This window comes from Carassius carassius, chromosome 3, assembly GCF_963082965.1.
Source record: "Carassius carassius chromosome 3, fCarCar2.1, whole genome shotgun sequence".
Classification (NCBI taxonomy): Eukaryota; Metazoa; Chordata; class Actinopteri; order Cypriniformes; family Cyprinidae; genus Carassius; species Carassius carassius.
Window position 1 is genome coordinate 35,500,155 of NC_081757.1, and position 20,755 is coordinate 35,520,909.

General features: G+C 37.5%; 1 protein-coding gene across 14 annotated transcripts in view; it reads right to left on the minus strand.

Annotated features, from left to right (window-relative positions):
* Positions 1-20,755, minus strand: part of camk2d1 (calcium/calmodulin-dependent protein kinase (CaM kinase) II delta 1) — a 117,930-nt gene that overhangs the window by 47,009 nt on the left and 50,166 nt on the right. For 9 of the 14 annotated variants that reach the window (XM_059536879.1, XM_059536871.1, XM_059536862.1 and 6 more), the window contains exons 5-7: positions 12,922-12,987; positions 4,317-4,389; positions 533-635 (exon numbers count right to left, since the gene is read on the minus strand). In XM_059536879.1, coding sequence (XP_059392862.1) covers positions 533-635; positions 4,317-4,389; positions 12,922-12,987 — 242 coding nt within the window. Of the gene's footprint in view, positions 1-532; positions 636-4,316; positions 4,390-9,036; positions 9,110-12,921; positions 12,988-20,755 lie in introns of all 14 variants that reach the window. The other 5 variants (XM_059536912.1, XM_059536902.1, XM_059536894.1 and 2 more) reach the window with 1 other exon arrangement.

Here is a 20,755-nt window from a genome sequence, read left to right on the forward strand (position 1 = left end):
GTCATCAAATTTCTATTTAAAAAAAAAATCATCATACATAATTTGACAATAATAATAATAATAATAATAATAATAAAAACACTTTCTCCACAGACTATCCCATAACATCCACTAACATCACAAAATATATAAAAATTACACCGAAAATGTATGAACATCAAAGTATAAAGACAAAAAAAAAAAAAAAAACTATTACTAACTAACTATTACTAACATTTTTGCATAATATAATTAGATTAAATTCAATACTACCAGTAGAGAAAAGCAGGAAAAAATTTGCATGTCTTCCTTTATTTGGAATATGCTGATTACAGGGATACATGAATATTAAATAGAAGTGGACTAGGTTCACATCCATTTTTTCAGAACAAAGATATAAGCATATAACCATATTCCTATAACCATAGGAATCTTAATTGGAAAAATGTTAAGCATTTTAACATTCTCTGATTATGTCACAGCACATTTTGTCTTTTCATCAGAGTACTAGTATATTAAATTTTTTAACCAGTGACATTTGGTGAATACTAACCAAACCACGCTTGTTGGTCTCCTTGCACCTCGATAGCCAGCCCAAAATCAGCCAGTTTCACTGCTGCGCCCTTCAGTTTGCTGGCCAAGAGAAGATTCTCTGGCTTTGGGTAACAGACAAAACAATAGCTTCAAAATATATTGAGAAAATGTATACAAATTTTATGTGTAATAGAGAACAAATGACATCACTCATCATCAATAAACTGATGTCTCGTAGAAGAATTGGGTCAAAATGTACAGTTTTTAGAAAATGTACAAGAATACCATGTTCTAGGAAAAGAAAGATAATTACTTTTCCCTAGATTTCTAAAAATGGATTTAAAATTATGATTTAAATAGACAACCTCTGATTAAACATATTTTGAACCAAGTCTTTTGAAAAACATCAGTGCAGCCTCCTGGGTTATGCAGCATTCATGAAGAGCTATGTGACCAGATTTGAACAATGTTTTGACTGAGCAAAAACAGTTAATTTAAAACTCATTTAAAAATGAATAATCACACAACTAAAATGTTGTAACTGTGATGTAATTGTTAGAAACAAATGATGTTGCATTAGAAATGTCTGGGGAAAAAATGGCATTCTGTGTTTAAGTGATTTATATTTTTAATTTTTTTCAATATTTCTCATAAATGTAATAATATGCATGTGAATGATATTTACATTTCTTTGCAAAAAGCATAATTTGACCATAAAATGTTATAGGTCACTAGCAGTCTCTGCATAACCCATTAAGACTGGATGAAATAAATATATAATATTCAAATCTCCACATTACAAATTATGTTTGTTACTTTTGTTATAAAAGAAAGAAAGAAAGACAATTTATGAATTAATTATAAACCATAGACAGTACTGAACAAACTGAAAAACTTCAGACAACCCCTGAAAATTACTGACATAAATGTATTATTTATAGTAATTATATTTGTATTGTTTTTTTTCTTTTCATTTAATATAATTCATAACGTTTGGACCTGAATATCCAATAATCTATACATTTATTAGTACTCTTATGTCCGGGGAGTCTAGAAAGAGAAGTTAATACTTTACTAAAAACTCAATTTCTTGAGATTGTTTTACAACCTGGACATTAGCTAAGGACACAAGACTATTTGTCAGGTGCAGTTAGTTGTTTCAGCATTCACTTTATGCCTTGGGATGATCAAGGTGCTAACATGCTAGTGCAACTGAAACTGTCATGCAGTCATTGCTTTTCCATACCTTACAAACAACCCTAACCCCAATCATACCCAAAACCGACCCACTTCTCAACAACATAAAATATAGGTATATTTTGCTAAAATATTTTTTTACAGGTATTTATTAAAACGCTAATATGTAATTTCATCATAACAATATTCCCATGTCCATCACTTTTGTGTATGACAACAAAGAATTCTTATTCGAAGCAAGGGAGCACCCTGCACATCTGATGCTGAAGGGTTAAAAAGTGATAGAGAGGGATCCTGACCAAATATCAGTATGTGACAAGTTGGGAGTGAGAATGAGTTGCCCTGACATTATGCTAGGCTAGGGTATGGTGGCCTTGTAAATGATTGACAAGGAGCTCCATGGCTTGCTGTTTCATTATGTTTCACAGCAAGTGATTGTTTGCTACTGATTTAACCAGGAAAATATCCCACTGAGATACAACTACTTGCTCCACAGTTATTCATGAACTCAAAATCAAAGCTTACAGAGGAAGTTGAGGACCAGTGTCATGGCACAAACAAAGACTGAATAGATTGATTTGGTTTTGCCAACTTGAAACCAATCCTACATCCGTAAATATGTTCAGCTAACACACAAGCGCCTGGAGGGCAACCTCCCTGCAGACATCAGTTCCAACCCTGCTCCAACACACCTCACTGTTTTGTTGTTGTTGTTGTTTTTTTCTTTAAGTAATCCTAAAAACATTGATTAGCTGGTTCAACTGTGTTTGAATAGGGTTGGAACTACACTGTGCAGGATGATAGGCCTTCAGAAGCACCCTGCTGATTCCGAGAGCCACTGCAGCTCCATTACTACAATATAATTGTAATTGCATGTCACTTCCACAAACATCTTTAAAATAAATATGTGGCGATAGCAGGACAGGCAACACTTAGTTTTCAATTTGCACAAAGCATTGCTGATGAGGTGTGCCATTGTCACCAATTGTGCAGCCTACAACAGCAAAATTATTCACGGGACTAATTATGGGTGGCCAGAACGAATTTTAAATCTCAGTGTCTGGTATTTCCAATACTAGCAAACTAGAATCAGTTCTTGACTTCGCAAAAACCACAACTAAGAAGTGCTGTTCTTTACAGAGACAGAAGCTACATGTATTGTACTCAAGTTTCAGCATCGAATGCCAGAGGCAAGGGAGGAAACTTAAGGACTGCGGAAGCTAATAACAGAGGTGTCAAGATAAAATAAAGAATAGCTGGATGTTGTCCTTTGTTAGAGAAGTAAGCGCAAGAGAGAGATAATAACAAATTGAGTAGATTTAAAGCAGATCTATGGTTCCCCAAAGAATAATTTGAACAACAGAATTTGGTAGAGCATTATTGCAAGTGTTCTTTTGTTGCCCTACATATTAGCATAGTAAAACCTTCCCCATTTCATAAGGTCTGCCCTACATGACTAACAATTTATCCTCATAATTATACAATATTGCTTTTTGTAAATGGCTGTTACACAATCTTTTTAGGGGCTATATATATAAACCGTATATAACTTCAATAAAATTAAATTACATGACTTTCTGAGTGCAAACTTCAAACAGCTCATTCTTTAAATTTTTGGACAAGTCATAACAAGGTAAGATAGACCCCCTTTTTGCTAAGTGACATTCCTAAACAGGGAAGGAGAAACACATACACAACTGTATGCTGTTTGAATCAAATTTGTCCTTTGACATGCCTGGTAAGGATCAAGAAAATTTTAATTAACATGGAAGAGAATGTATCGCTTGTAGCTTTGTATCACTCATGTTGTTCCAAATAACTTGGCACTTTGTGCATGTCCATATTCAAATATCTGTCTTGTACACATCTCACATCACGTCTCTATTCGCCAATTTATAGAGCATTTTAGACCTTGACAGGCTGTGGTCATTACACAGACTGTACATTCAAATGGTTTAGAATGACATGAGGGTGAGTAAATTACATTTAATTTTTTGGGTGGACTCTTTCTTTAATAAGAACATATTATTTGAGGGTTGCTAATAGGAGCGAAATTGAGGTATGATGCCAGACTCTTGGCCTTCAATATTTCAAATTATATTACACAACACATATTTTTAAATATACAGTATATATTACTTTCTGTTTTGTATCTTCTGTTTTTGTTTTGTTCTGTGTTCTTTTTTATGGTTCAAAGTCACTGTTCAACATGGTAACTATGGCAGCAGCCAATCACTGAGCAGAATTCAGGCTTATGCAAATTCACGTGAAGATAATAAGAAGGAAAACAATCTCCTGGTTGCACCTGGCTCATTTGATTGGCAAATTAGCACTGACAAGAGCTTTTGGTGGATTTGGTTTAAAGATGGACAGAAAACACCATTCCCACCTAAACCTGTGTAGGTTTCTTTTTCTTTTTTATACCACTGATCACTTGATTCTCAACTCCAAGACAAACATAGACATCATATGTTACTAAGCACTTGTATAATCTTAATATCATAAGCCATGTGTAGTCCTTAGTAAAGGCCACACAAGATACTGGATCTGTATAAGAGGACAAGAAGTAGGAGTTGGCGTTTAAGACTCTCTGCGTCACTACTCACCTTAAGGTCACGATGGACCACTCCCATCTGGTGGCAGTGGAGAACAGCCTCAAGGATCTGCTGAATGCAATGACTGCATGCAAACACCAGGGGATGTGGGTTAGTGACAAGCACAAACTCACTATCTGTGCACAGCATTGAGAGTAAGGGAGCATTGGCTTAGAGGTGATGAACTTGACCCAAATGATCTTCTCATTAATTAAAGTCTCAGTGTTGCATGATTATGAGTGACACTTTGCAGTAGGGCTGGGTGATATTTTCAAAAGTACATTAACTACTGAAAAAAAATACATTGTACTGTAAAATCCTAGTAAAATAATGAAGATAATTTCTATGCATGGAATATTTATACAGTATTTCCCAACTTTGAGGCACACCAACAGACATTTTGGATCTCTCTCTTTTTTTACTTATCCATTTCAGGTCTTGGAGTCTCTTTTAATAAGTTGGGTTTGATTTGGGTATAGTGTTATGGTGAGCTTCCAGGAACAGGGTTGGAAAGCACTGCATTAACAACATATTTTATTAAACATTGAAATTGTTTAATTCGTTGAAAAGGACAGTTCAACAGAACTGATTCACTGACTCAAAACTACAATTGACCCTTTGCAAAGCACTTGATTGACAGGAGATCTGACCAATCATAACACCAAATCTGCTATTTTCTCAGAAACACAGATCAGACATGAGAGTCCAGTGCATCCGAAAAGTATTCACAGGGCTTCACATTTGTTATATTACAGCCTTATTCCAATGTGAAAGCTTGTTTGAAATCTTTTCAAATTTATATAAACCACACACATACATAAGTATTCACAGCCTTTGCTGAGTACTTTGTTGAAGCACCTTTGGCACCAATTACAGCCTCAAGTCTTTTTGAGTTTGATGCTACAAACTTGTCAAACCTATTTTTGTGTAGTTTATCTCATTCTTCTTTGTAGGACCTCTCCATCAGGTTGGATGGGGGGGGGGGGCATCAGTGCACAGGCATTTTCAGATCTCTCTTGAGATGTTCAATCAGGTTAAAGTCTGGGCCACTTAAGGACATTCACAGTGAACCTTCGCCCCAGTCTGAGGTCCAAAGCGCTCTGGAGCAGGTTCTCATCAAGGATATCTCTGTACAATGCTGCATTCATCTTTCCCTTGATCCTGACAAGTCTGCCAATTCCTGCAGCTGAAAAACCACCACCATGCTTCACTGTAGAGATGCTATTGGCCAGGTGATTAGCCGATGAGATGTTTGCTGGTTTCCTCTAGACTTGATGCTTGAAATTGAGGTTCATCAGACCAGAGAATTGTGTTTCTCTCACAGTCTTAATAGTTCTTTGTTAAAAATTCAAAGTGGGTTTGAAAAAATTAAAATTCCTAGTCATTCCAAACTTCTTCCATTATGGATAATGGAAGCTACATTCTTTATATGAACCTTCTATGCAGCAGATTTGTTTTCTGAACTCTTCCCCAGATCTGTTCCTTGCCACTGCCTGTCTCTGATCTCTACAGGCAGTTCTTTTGACCTAACGACTTGGCTTTTCTTCTGATCTGCACTATTAACTATGGGACCTTATTTTGACAAGTGTGTGCCTTACACAATCTTACCATGAACTTACCTGACAATTTTGAGTATCATGGCAAAGGCTTTGAATACTTAATTAGGAAAATAATGAATTTAATCAATTTTGGAATAAAGCTGTAACATAACAAAATATGGAAGAGTGAAGTGCTATGAATACTTTCCGGATGCACTGTACATTAACTTCAGTGCACTTAAACTTGGAAAATAGTTTATATTGAGTATGTCTTTCCAAGGTTGAAATAAAATGTTTATTTTCTGCTTTAAGTTAATATGAAAAGATGATCGATTCATATGTCGCTTGAGCTGAGGCAATATACAGTAGTGATCTGTCACGACACATTAAAGAGCCACAAAATGGTACTTATTGTTTGAATTCTTAAAAATAATAAAAGCAACAATTTGAAAGCCGAGACCTTGTTTCATGCCAGAAATGTATATTTTGCTTTGCTTTGTCTGTCAGAGTATCAGTATTTATTGTCACATTTAAATGCCCAGATAAAAGCCCAGAAAGATCCAGTTATGCATCCCTTCTTTGTTTAGACTTAAATATATATTCTTCTCTGTTCCTTCTTATGTTCACTTTGTGATTGGTTCCCCTTAATCATCTCCTCAGGTGTATGTATATATATATATATATAAATATATTGCAAATTTTTAAATTCATGCATTTGGCAGATGTATTTATCCAAATTCTCAGATCATTTGAAATATACATTTTGAAAAGATCAATATGACTGTCAGAGTCATGTTATGTTTTCGTTTACATAAGGCTTTTTCGAAATGAACTATACTAGGTTGCTACAGCTGATGAGATCTGCTGGCTGCAGGCGGGGGAGGAGTAAAAAGATGGTCATCAGGCAACGTTGGGCCTGGAGTGCTGATGTCCTGCAGAGTTTAGCTCCAACCCTGAAAAAACCTTACTTGTCTGTGAGCTAAACTATTGTCAGTAATTTCCCAAATATAATCAATAGGCTATCCAAAACATTTTTTCCCCAAACTTTTACTCTTATGCCATGTGTATTTACTGGATAACCTAAGTATAATTTTTGTTAATGTTTTTTTTTTCTGTTTTGTTTGAATATCAGATATCTACAGTATACTGTCCTGCATATATTTTTATCTTGTGTTTGTATTTGTATTCTTTAATAATTGCACTGTCCATGGAGCGGACCTGACTTACATTTCACTGCTGGTCATATGCTCTCCATATAACCATGTATGTGACAAATAAAAATCTTGAATCTTGAATCAGATATTAGAAAAAAAAATTCATCTTATTCACCTGTCCCTTATTAATCAACTCATCTCATCTCTCTGAGTTCTGGTATAAGCACTCCCTGTTTTCTTCAGTTCATTATCTTGCCTAATCAGTGTATATGTCTGGTTTGCATTCTCCAGTTTTTGTTGTTGTACATTTTGTGGATTATCTAGTAAAGACTGGGGTCCCGTCCACACGGAGATGCATTTCGCTGTATACGCATGAAGTTTGTATTGTATAGCCATTTTGTCCACCCGGATCCGGCGTTTTGGGAGAGTGAAACTGATATTTTTTAAAACCGGATCCCAGAGTAGATAAATTTGAAAACGCTACCCTTGCGTTTTCATGTGGACAGCGAATCTGTATATTTTCTGAAACAATGTGATCAGCCCACGTCTCGCCCCTAGTCAAACACCGCTACGTCACCTAACAGCAACAAAAACATGAACAAACACTGAACAATTGTCTTTTTATTAACAAACATTAACACAGATTAATAAATGTATTGTTTCATGTTCGTTTGTAAACTGTGCGCAAGATTTATGCGCATAGTCTAAGCCTTCTCTGTTTTTAGTGTATCTCTGTGGCAGAATTACTGCGCTACATTCTGGTCTGGCATGTATATTACATCATTTTGTGGCTTCATGTGGACACAGATATTTCTTGAGACGAGAAAAAAAAAAGATCGGAAAGGGAAAGCTCTGGCTTCGTGTGGACGTAGCCTCAGTAAGAACTTTATTTGCATTCATTGTGTTTATCTCTGCACATCCAAACTGTGACAATGAATAGATGCATTACTGCCCACCCCTACTGTGAAGTAACAAACTTTTGTTTTGAAATATTTTAATGCCATCAAATGTAGTTATACATTAGTAAATATATATATATATATATATATATATATATATATATATATATATATATATACAGTACAGACCAAAAGTTTGGACACACCTTCTCATTCAAAGAGTTTTCTTTATTTTCATGACTATGAAAATTGTAGAGTCACACTGAAGGCATCAAGGGATATTTGACCAAGAAGGAGAGTGATGGGGTGCTGCGCCAGATGACCTGGCCTCCACAGTCACCGGACCTGAACCCAATCGAGATGGTTTAGGGGTGAGCTGGACCACAGACAGAAGGCAAAAGGGCAAACAAGTGCTAAGCATCTCTCTGGGAACTCCTTCAAGACTTTTGGAAGACCATTTCAGGTGACTACCTCTTGAAGCTCATCAAGAGAATGCCAAGAGTGTGCAAAGCAGTAATCAAAGGTGGCTACTTTGGTGAACCTAGAATATGACATATTTTCACACTTTTTTGTTATGTATATAATTCCATATATAATTCCACATGTGTTAATTCATAGTTTTGATGCCTTCAGTGTGAATCTACAATTTTCATAGTCATGAAAATAAAGAAAACTCTTTGAATGAGAAGGTGTGTCCAAACTTTTGGTCTGTACTGTATATATATATATATATATATATATATATTACCTCTCTTGCCTTGCTCTCCAAATCTCAATCCAGAAGTGGTGTTTGCTTGGGTGACTGTGTGCTTATGGGTTATGGGTTTTGATACCCGTTTTACATTTCAATCAAAAAGGGCACAGTCACCATCAACCCACATAAAGACAGTCCTATAGAGTCAAACACAAAGCCCTGACTATGCACATTTCTGAGGTGCTACATGCATAAACTTTTCTCTGAGGTCATAATTTGTGTTGTTACCCCTCAGCCCATTGCCACATAAATATCTTGGTGTGTAGCTGTGTTTTATGGGACCAGGTTGGGGTGAGCAGAGGAGGCTTCCACAATGCGAACCCACGGTTTATAGTTGGTTTAAAGAACATTGCCAGCAGGTTGGAGGCTTAAGCCTGTTATACTAACCTTCAAGTCTCGATGTACAATGCCATTTAGGTGACAATGATTAACACTCTCTAGAATCTGCTGTATGCAATGACTGTGAGAAAGAGAGACACAGCGAGGAAGCCAAAGAAGAGTGTTTGAACAGTTCAGCAAGCACAGTCAGAAAATAAATGCAGCTGGCAAACAAACAATGCAACCAGAAAGCAAATTTAGCTTGGGCAGGAGCAAATACTGTACTCCAGTGAGTACTAGGCTGTTGAAAATGGTGTTATTTTTGTTATAATTCTAAACAAAGACTGAAGATCAAGACATCAGTATTTCACCCAGAAATGAAAATTCTGTCAGTTTAGCTTAACCTCTTAGCGTAGCAACCAGGGATGGGCATTATTTATGATACATGTATTTAAATTATAAAATAGAATTTTCTCATTTGTATTTGATAGGGTTAATGAAAATGGCTTTATATTTTGTATCATACTTTAGTGTTTTGTATTTATGTAGTTTTAAAATACTGTAATATACTTTGTAAGAAGTCCACATGATGATATCATAAAAAGGCAGCATCTGACTTTTTTTTACTACACTATTAATGTGTATGTCTCTTGACAGATTCAGTGGTTGGAGTTTGGTTAATACTCATTGACAAGTTCTGCTGCTACTTTCTGATTATGTTTCTGGATTTAAAATCAAAACATATTAATAATTTAATAATTGCTGAAATGCTAAAATGTTTGTTTTCAACTTCCAAATAGGTGTCCAATGATTGATAAATAAATAATTGATTGCTAAATATTGTACCCTAACTGAAGTTGCTATTCAGAAGGAACATGATTTTGCATACCATTGCTTGCCTGACATATAATATATTAACTGTTAAACTGTTAAACATTAAACTGCTGGCTATTTGAAAACTAACCTTCACTTGGAGATCACAGGGATATGTGAATATTTGATCTTGTTGCATATGTCAGATTTAATGCAGGACTCGAGCAGAGAAAAGCTGTTACTATCAAGCATGTTTACTTTATCAACTAGTCAAATATGCGAACTGATGGAAGTTTTGCAAAGAAATTTCATGCACCCTTCATGCAAGGTTTTTTATTTTATTTTATACAAAAATACAGAAGTTTATTTTGATAAATGGTGTGGTATGCTGTATTTTGTAGTTTATTTTGAAACACATAAAATTAAGGTATTTGGTATTTTGTTTTAAAATACATTTTGATGTATCTTTGCCCAACCCTGCTTGGAATCCCTGTTGACTTTCTTTCTTATTCCTTTCTTCTGTGAAACGAAATCACCAACAAATGCCCGAAATTGGAGGCAAATCGGTGCTTGTTCACACAAGTGTCAATGATTAATGAATTATCAAAAGATGCGATCTGAGGGAATCGCCGACACATCGCAGACGCCCACAAATTATTTGACATGGTAAATATCTGGAGCTGTCGCTGATTCAAATTCGTGCTGTGTGCAATGATTTCTGATTGAAAACGGTGATGACCTACAGCCAATGAGAGACCAAGATACAGGACAGAGGGAAGTTCGGGGAGGAGTTATAGACCAGAATATCAGTATTTTAACAGATATATGAACAATTATATCATACAGAAACAAGCACAAACATTTGCTTGACCAGCCACAACTCTCTTTACAGAACACCCAATCCCTGTTCCCTGCATCTCCCTCCTGCATAATCTGTTTTTCTTTTTCTCCTTGTAGCTGGTGATCAGCTCACAGACAATTTGCAGGCTATATATATTTTTATTAAATTCCGGTCTCGCTTGTGAACTCCAGTCTGATGCACATGGGTTCTCCTGTTATTTTCTTATCACTTCTTACGTGTGTTTTCTTGTGAAACGTAGTTTGCGGACCAGACAGAGCTGTCAGTGATTCTTCCTATTGTGAAGTCATGCAGTGTGAAACCCCTATCGCCGATCCATCGTGCAGAGTGAACACAGCAGCAACTGAATGCTACCCCAGACAGTCACGCAGTGTGAAAACAACGGCGATCAAACAGGTTTGAAAATTATGCAGTGTGAACCCTGCATTAAGCTTTCACAGGATTTTGAAAAAGGGATTACAGAGATGCACAAAAGAAGGAAAATGCTACAAAAAGCATTGCTATAGGTGAGTATTGAATACACGGTAAGATACTGTGTCTACAAACATGGTACATGTAAGACTATTGTTACTCTCCCTGCAAAGATCACTTTAAGTAGGAACATCATGATTTAGTGCTGCTTTACTGCCTCAAGGCCTGTACTGTACACGATTCCTATGTATTACTCCATATAATGTGAAAGGTACTACTTTTTGTGTTATCAGTTTTATTAGATTCTGTTTGTCTATAATTCTGAGTTAAATTAAACAGCCCAAAAATCCAGATATTTTCAAAGTATTTAAAACTTATTCATGCTACTGTATGATCTCACATGAATGGCTAAGAAGAATGGAGGAGTAAATAACCACCTTGGTGGTTGTATTATTTAGAATAAAGTAGGATATTGAGTCATCTGGACTACATTTATGATACTTCTATGATGCATTTATGTCCTTTGTGCAGATTGAATGCTTTAGTCTTTGTTCATTGTAATTTCAAAGAAAAGTACACAGAAAAAAGTCTTAGTTTCTCATTCTGCATTACATAGAAGAGTCAAATGGGGTTGGAATGATCTATGGGTGTGAAAGGATGACAATTTTCATTTCTGGGTGAACTATTCTTTTAAAAATAATAATAAAAATATCACAGAAGCACACAAAAAGACAACTTAAACAACCCAAATTAAGATAACACCCTCAGCAATTAAGGAGCATAGAAAGAAAAGAATGTGAATTAAGCAAAACAACAACAACAACCTACAGACAGACATTGCAAGTATAAATACATTGGAAAAAAAAAGTATGATACATGAGCAATAGAAGAAAAAATGTTGCTCATTCACTGGTTCTATGGTAAGGTTACAGATATGATTGCCCCCATAACTGACTGAAAAAAACCCAACCATATTAAGCTCTTACCACAGAAAATAGTTTGTCTTTATGGTCAGTTTGTAAAATTAAGCTAAAAACGTGTTTACAATAAGGCACTTACAATGAAAGTCTATAGGGCAAGGTTTTCTGGAGTGTTTAAAAGCATGCATATAATTATATGAATAATAATATAATTTAATAATATAAATTAATAATATAATACATATATGAATTTCTTTGCTCTGTGTGTTTGAGCAGTAGGTCTCTAAACTTTTTTTTTCTTCTGCATTTTACTTTGCTAGACAGAATAATTTTTCAACATGTTACTGATCTAATGTCATTTTCACAGCAACTCAATGCTGTATTAAGAAAGATGCATTTGCAGAGTATTTAACAGGGTTAGAAATGGGTCAGTAAACAGAGAGCAGCCAAAACTGTGAACTGTAATGCAGCCCATACTCAACATAGGCTCAACATAACACTACATACAAGTAAAAAAAGGAACATTCAGAATTGTCAACATAAACAATAAACAAGACTTTGCAAAGAAGCAGTGCAAGGCTGGGCTATAAAAGAAGTCTAATAAAGTGAGGGGATGAGATTCAGGTGTGAAGTAAACCCATAAATTAGTATTCTGGTGATGGCTACCTCATTTGGTGGTAGGAGGGAATGGCAAGTGTAGAAGCAGTTATACTGTAATGATGAAGTGCCTTGCCCCATAAACTTCCACTGTAAGTCCATTATTGTTACCACAAAATAATTTTCTCTGATAACTGACAGACTTGTCTAAAGAGCTTCATACATTATAGGCCTATATGATATGCTTTATATTATAGTTTAGTGTGTTGTCTATTTAAGCTAATTGAGATGTTTAATTCATGCATTCTAATAATTGGGTTTTAAAGGGGTTTACATTTGGATACAAGCACTAACCTGGCATCGGCCTCACTGTAGTACTCTCTGGCAACAATATCTTCAAACAGCTCCCCTCCAGTGACTCTAAAAAAAAAAGTTCACATTCAGAGTTAACACATCAAACAGTCTAATTGCAGAACCTTTAATAAACAGGAAGGTCTGATTTACATGTTCTTGTTATGACATTATGAATGATGAGAATGCAAGAGTGTATTAAGTATACATATCTTGTCTTTACACACACACACACATATATATATATATATATATATATAGAGAGAGAGAGAGAGAGAGAGAGAGAGAGAGAAAGAGAGAGAGAAAGAGAGAGAGAAAGAGAGAGAGATAATAGAAGTTTAAAAATCAATCAATAAATAAATAACATAAATAAAACTCTAACCTACAAGGGTGTCTCTACACTGGACACAAATAACTTGTGGCAAATTCTATTCGAAACTGAGCATCACCCTGCCGTTTTCACTCTGAAGGGCAAAGCACTTAAAGTGAGTACCCTAAAGGGTACTTTATACTTACATGAACACATATGTCACTGCCACTTTCTTTTGAATTAGAATGTTACCTTGACAACACAGCAGCAAAATTTATTATAGCAGTTCAGAATGTTATAGCAAACATTGTTTTCAGATTTATTAACTAATTATTTAAAAATCCGCTAGTATCTTAAATAATTTAGCTCTGACCAATTTGCATGGAGAAAGCTGCTTTCGTCTAAGCACCAAATAATTGTTGTTCAAGACAAATAATTGTCGTCCATTCAATGATGAGTGTTTGTCATCAGGGTTCATCTTTACCAAACAAATTAAATCACACATTTTAATCACAAATCTGGCCAGTGTTATTGACCCAGTTAAAGATGCACGGCCTAGTCGCACCACAAAAAGTAAATCTGCAGCCACTTTACATAACTATTTGAGAAATTTCAACATGATAGACATCTGGCTTTGTTTAAACCAATCAGCTCGAGAATATTTGTTTTACTCATCAGTACACAAGTCCTATTCCAGATTTTTACTTTTTATTATACATTCTAGTTTGTTAAAAATTAGATTCTGTGATTACATAAAAGAAAAGAAAATATTGAGTACTTTTTGTTTGAAAATGATATGGCAATGTGACAGATTACCGGTATCAAGGTATAAACCTTGGGAGAAACCAGGCTCAGTTGGGGGGCCAGTTCTCCTCTGACAAAACGAAACCAGCAGTTCAATTCCAGGCAGCAGCAAAGTCAGATTGTGGAGAAAAATCATCTGTTTCTTGTGGTCTTGTCCCGGTGGTCATCTGAGACAAGGTCTTTACAGGGGATTTGTAGGCAAAGATGTCACAGAGGAAGAAGGACACTATTGGAGGGAGAGCCCCCATGTGAGTACCAATACCCAGTCGCCACCAAATCACATAGGACAGAGGCAAAAGCAGAGACAAAGAAACCAACAAAAAGAGGAAAGCTCAAATGGCCAAAATCAAGCGAGATCAGAGGCATCACAAACATTGGATTCCGACCTTCACTGGAGGGATCTTTGCGAGGGGGAGCAAAATCCAAGCTCAACCAGATTGGGGACATCCTATACCAGGCCTGCAAGAACAGGTTTTGGTGAAGTTACCTCCAACCAGAGGAACGCCCAAAGGGAAAGAGTGAAAAGGAGATTGACCAGTTAGTGCGAAGGCACCAACAACTATGAAAGAACTGCAGGAAGGCAACAGTGGAAGAGAAAGAGGGTCTGAAAGCTTTGTGGTAGGAGGTCAGGTAAAGACTGTCCAGGCTTCAAAGGGCTGAACGTATCTGCAAGTGCAGCAAATGGAATCAGAAAGAACGAGTAAGCTTCTTCAAAGATCCCTTTAAACATGCCAGACAGCTGCTGGAGGAGAAAAAGAGTGGGAAGCTCAAAATCACCAGGGAGTAACTGAAACAGCTTCTTTTCTGTGCTTGGTGCTACCACCTACCTGCTTGAAAATGGCTACATCGACACCAACTGCCAGAAGGCGGGAGTCCCAGGCTTCTCAGGGTGCGTAGATCATGCTACAATGATCTGGGACCAGATCCAGAAGGCCAAGTGGGAAAAGACAAACCTGCACGTCCCACACCAGTTTATAAACTAGGCCATGGAGTTCTTCCATATGCCCTCCTGCATAAAGAACATGGTGGCATCCTACTTCAATGACCTGCAGATGTTGCCTAACTGCTGCCACCCGGTGGTGAAATCTTGGAGGGCAAAGCTTAGAAGTAGGAATTGCAATGGGTTGTGCTATCTCTCCCATCCTGTTCGTGGTAGCCTTTGAGGTAATCCTCATCGGAGCAAGACAGATGGTTGGAGGGATTAAGTTACCATCTGGGCAGAGATTACCCCCATTGAGGACGTAGATGGACAACATCAACAGCCTCCTTCAGACAGCAACATGCACATCAAGACTGCTGAAAATGATGGACAAGTTGATGTCGTGGGCACGAATAAAGATAAAGCCATCTTAATCATGGAGCCTGTCTCTCAGAAGAGGAGTCAGAAATGACAGCACCTCTTTCATTGTGGGGGGAGAGAAAAAACACTCTCCTTTGCGAGCAACCCTTTAAAAGCCTGTGGAGACAGTACACAGTAGAGCTTACAGACAAAAACATGGGGAGAACCGTGATGAAACAGCTCTCAGAAGGCCTGGCAAAGATCGATCAAAGCCAACTCCCAGGGAAGTGTAAGGTGTGGTGCTTCCAATTTACGCTCTACAGGAGGGTGATTTGGCCACTGAAAATGAGTGAGATCCCCTCATCCACTGCAAGTAAGATGGATGGAAAAGAAAATGCATTCATCCGAAATTGCTACAAGCAGGAAAAGACTAGGCTTGTTCTCAAGTTGAGAGAGTTCGTTGACCAGGCTGTAAGAAATGCAAACCCCAAGGTTCTGACAGGCCAGAAGTGGAATGCCCAAACTGAGGTTGACCAAGCTGTCAGTCGTTTACAACATTATGAAATTGTCGGCAGAGTCCAGAAAGTTAGAGCAGGGCTAGGGTGGGGAGAATCGCCACCGTTCAGGTCCAAGGCCAATCACAAAGAGAGGAAGGTGATGGTGGTGGTGGAGGTGACAAAAATGGAGGAGGAGCGCTACAGGATCAAGGCCGTGTCGCAGGGCCGACAGGGAAGCTGGACAACCTGGGAGGGAGTTGTCAACTGAAACTGTTTATAGGTGCTGTAGTATCAGTAAGATCTGACGGTATCGGTTCTGCTTTCGGTACTGGAGGGGAAAAAATTAATGTACTATGTATTTTTGCTTAATAATGTTATCGTGCACATTTTATCTCACCAAACATTTCTAATGTGCGATCATATTAAGACGTTTGTCTGTGAGATCTGCGAGATCTCTCATGTGCGCCGCTGAGGCTGTCTGTCAGTCACACACACACACACACACACACACACACACACACACGGGGGGGAAGTCGTGGCCTAATGGTTAGAGAGTCGGACTCCCAATCGAAAGGTTGTAAGTTCGAGTCCCGGGCCGGGAGGAATTGTGGGTGGGTGGGTGGAGTGCATGTACAGTTCTCTCTTCACCTTCAATACCACGACTTAGGTGCCCTTGAGCAAGGCATCGAACCCCCAACTGCTCCCCGGGCGCCGCAGCCATCCACTGCTCCGGGTGTGTGCTCACAGTGTGTGTGTGTGTGTGTGTGTTCACTGCTCTGTGTGTGTGCATTTCGGATGGGTTAAATGCAGAGCACAAATTCTGAGTATGGGTCACCATACTTGGCTGAATGTCACTTCACTCACTCACTCACACACACACACACACACACACACACACACACACACCACAACGAGCGCGGCGCACGCACAGACATAACAGTATGAAAACTCCCGCTTAATAATAAAGAGTGACGATGGCGAAGAGATTTGCTTAATAATGTTATCGTGCACATTTTATCTTACCAAACATTTCTAATTTGCGATATTATTAAGACGTTTGTCTGTGAAATCTGCGCACACACGCATAAGGGGCCGTTCACATATCGCGTCTTTTGCGCGTTCAAGTTCGTTATTTCAAATGTAGGCGCGCATGCGGTGCGACAAGCTCGTTTTTTCCAGGCGCGTCTTCACCGCATCGAGTTAAAAACATCTCAACTTTTCAGAATGCCGCAAGCGCGCCGCAGGTCATGTAACTTCCTCACCTTTTCCGTAGCAACGTTGAAAGCTCAGCCAAGATGAAGGAACAGCTGATCATAGCTGCATGTAGATTTCTTAATTAATTTAGTAGCAGTGCTACTGCAAGCAGTTTTTAGTGCTGCAAATCAATTTATCCGTTGCTGAAATTTCCGCATCTTCATGGAGAGAGCAGGTCATGGTTGCTTAGCAACGGCAGACTCCTCAGGAGCGCAAGTGCCGAAGGATTTGGGGAAAAAAAATCAGAAAGCGGCGCGCCTAGCGTTTTCCATGCGTTTTTAGACGCGATATGTGAACGGCCCCTTACAGTACGAAAACTCCCGCTTAATACAAAGAGTGACGATGGCGGAAACAGCAAAACGTTCCAAAGTGTGGTTAAACTTCACTAGAGTTGATGCAGACAACGCTCATTGTCATAAGTGCAAATTTTTGCATGTAAGGGCGGAAACACAAGCAATCTGTCAAAGCATCTTTCAAAAGTGCATTATGTGCAGACAGAGAAATGCAAAGTTTTGACTGCCTAACACAACACAAAGTACCGATAAGAATACCGTTAAAGTACCGGACAGTTAAGCAGTATCGGTAAGAGTAGTAATACCCTTAAAACCTTAATGATACCCATCCCTAGTCAGATCCCACAGGCAAGGCTCAGCTTCCTCATCCGCCTATGACACACTTCCTTGATCAAAAGAAACTTCACCAGGTTCGGGAGTGAGGAAGGCTGCACACTCTGCAATACCCCTAATGCAAGCCGACAGCACATCTCGTCAGGCTGTAAGATCGCACTCTCCCAGGGATGCTACAGATGGCGCAACGACCTGGTCCTGAGAAAGCCAGCAGAGGTGCTAGAGGGGCAGCGACAGGGCAGCAAAGGAGTACAACCAGCAAAGAACCACAACCACATCAGCTTTGTTTATGAAGATGGGGGGAGAAGAAACATCAGACCAAGAGAAGCACCTAGGCCGGTTTCCCCTGACCAGTAGTGGAATATGAAAGTCGACCTTGACAGGCAGCTCCGTTTCACTGCTTCATCTATCCGCACTGATATAGTGGTGTGGTCCTCCAAGGTAAAATACATGTTGCTCATTGAGCTCACAATACCCCCAGGAGACATTCCAGGATTAAAAAAGTGAAACGTTGGTGAATTGTGGTTCCTGGCTGATGACCCTGCAGCTAACTGTGGGCACCGAAGGAGGTGCAACCGGCAGTAAAGCCTAGCAGGTGTTCCATCTACCTGTACATTTCATTGATGCTTTATCTACAGATTTTTTCTGGTATTTATAAATTAGAGATTTTACTATGAAACATTGCACTGGTTTTGAAGCATGGCTATACATCAAACTCTGTAAATTATATGTAATCACATTTTTTTATTTTATGTTTTACTACAGGATAATGTAAATGTAAACACTGATCATATTAGGTAAGAATGGGAAAATGAACTCTGTATAAAATTGTCTGATGAGTCATGGGAAGAGTGTCTTAATAAATTCATGAATGCTCTATAACCACAAGGCATAGTGTGATTCAATTCAAAGTTCATTATTCGAAGACCAAACTACATAAGATTCCCCCAAATGTATCCTCAATATGTAACAAATATAAAATTTCAGAAGGCAATGTCTCATTTATTTTGGATGTAATAAAATTTGACCATTCTGGCAAATTATTCAGATTTATTTCAGAAGCATATAAAATTGATTTGGCACCTGAGCTAAAATTGGGTATCTTGGAGAAACCTCGGATTTAGGAAGTAAATGTGTGTCATAAGTTGTTTCTTTATGCATGATCTTAGAAAAAAAAAGAAATCCAATTTTATAGAAATGGAAGTCTGAATCTGTGCCTGTATTCGAAGTTTGGATAAGAGACCAAAGTTATTTGTTACCCCTAGAAGAGCTAGGATATAAGATATCAGAACATATTTTCAAAAATATGGAACCCAATAAAATTCTTAATTAACAATTTTGAGATAACTTCTTATTGGCATGTGTCGAGATTAGGGGTGCACTCTGAGTTTTTTAAATAATTTCATAATTTTATATATTGCTTGTTAATCATTCAACAAAGAACTATAAGATATCCGACAAATAGGTTATTGTATTAACACCTTTGCTTAGGTCTTGATTATGTTAATTATTTCACTGTCAAGTATCTTAAAGGAACACTCAACTATTTTTAAAAATAGGCAAATTTTTCAACTCCTCTAGAGTTAAACAGTTGAGTTTTAATCAAAGAACGTTGGTGCCTTAACAAGGGTGCAGAAGGCGCAATGAAATTACGCAGCACCTATAAATAGGCTACCGTTGGAAGTCAGCAGGGGACTTTTTTCAGGTGCTGCATAATATCATTGCGCCTGCTGCACCCATGGTACGGCAGCAAAGTTCCTTGATTATTACACCGGAATGAGAGTACAGTTTATAGCTATTTTGGACTAGAAAATTGCAATTTTTCTTTTTTCTGTCGGTCTTAGTACACAAATGTAACTACAGAAGAGTTGAGTTTTAAATAGGAAAAATATTGAAACTCTTTGGTCATTTTTGAGTGAGATGCTGATGGTGTAATTCGATTCAATAATGTATGCTAAGCTACATCTACAGACCCGGAGATCGATTGAATGGATTTGAAAATGGTAAAACTCAACTGTTTAACTCTAGGGGAGTGGAGAAATGAATCTATTTTCAAAAATAGTCAACCCTATACATTGTGAGTAAATCACTCGCATATGCGACTAAATTTTACTCTGGGTGACTAAATTATGTCTATCGTTACTATTTTACTCGCCAGTGTGTGTTCGAGGCTATTATAAGATTAGCACATTTTCACTCGCTGAACACTGACTGAGTGCTTCAGAGTTTCGCTCTCCATCAAGCGATCTGTACTTTTTACATTTTCAATCTCAATGGACGCACAGTACACCTGTATTTGTCGCTATGTAAACTCTGTGTCAAGGAGCACAACTCGCTGTCGCTTTGCTGATAGCGCTGTTTCTCACACATGCAAAGAGAGAGAGAGAGAGAGAGAGTCTTACCACGCTGAATCGATGCGCAACATGTAAACTATATTCTTTGTTGTATTTTCCTGTCAAAATAACAGAGTTCATTTTAAATTATTCAGCTTTTTAGAACAAGCAGAAGATAAAGCGGTTTCTTCAGTAGTGGGTGGAGTTAATGCGCAAATGGCAATTTCATTGGCTGGGGCTTATCTATTACGTCCCTTTTTTGATTTCAGCAAATTAGTTTGACCGAACGCAGACAACCTGATTAATATTCATGACCCCAGCAGCTCATCAATCCGTAGTGTATATTGTTAGTGTGGTAGCAGAATTAGTAGTAGTATTATCTTTTAATAATTAATATGATCTATTACTTTTTTTTTTTTTACAGAAACCCTGAATGACCAACAATATCTTAAGCATCACCACTAGTCTTAAATTCAGTTAAAAAGACAAATTTGCATTAATACATGTGTACCAAGTTTTAGTTCTAATCACTAAAGTTATATCATTAAATAGTGCTTAATACCATAATATAATGCTTGACTGACTGATAAAGAAGCTAAGATTTAAGAAGCTGTGCCATTTTACAAAGATAAGCTGATTGGAATCATATATATATATATATATATATATATATATATATATATATATATATATATATATATATATATATATATATATATATATATATATATATA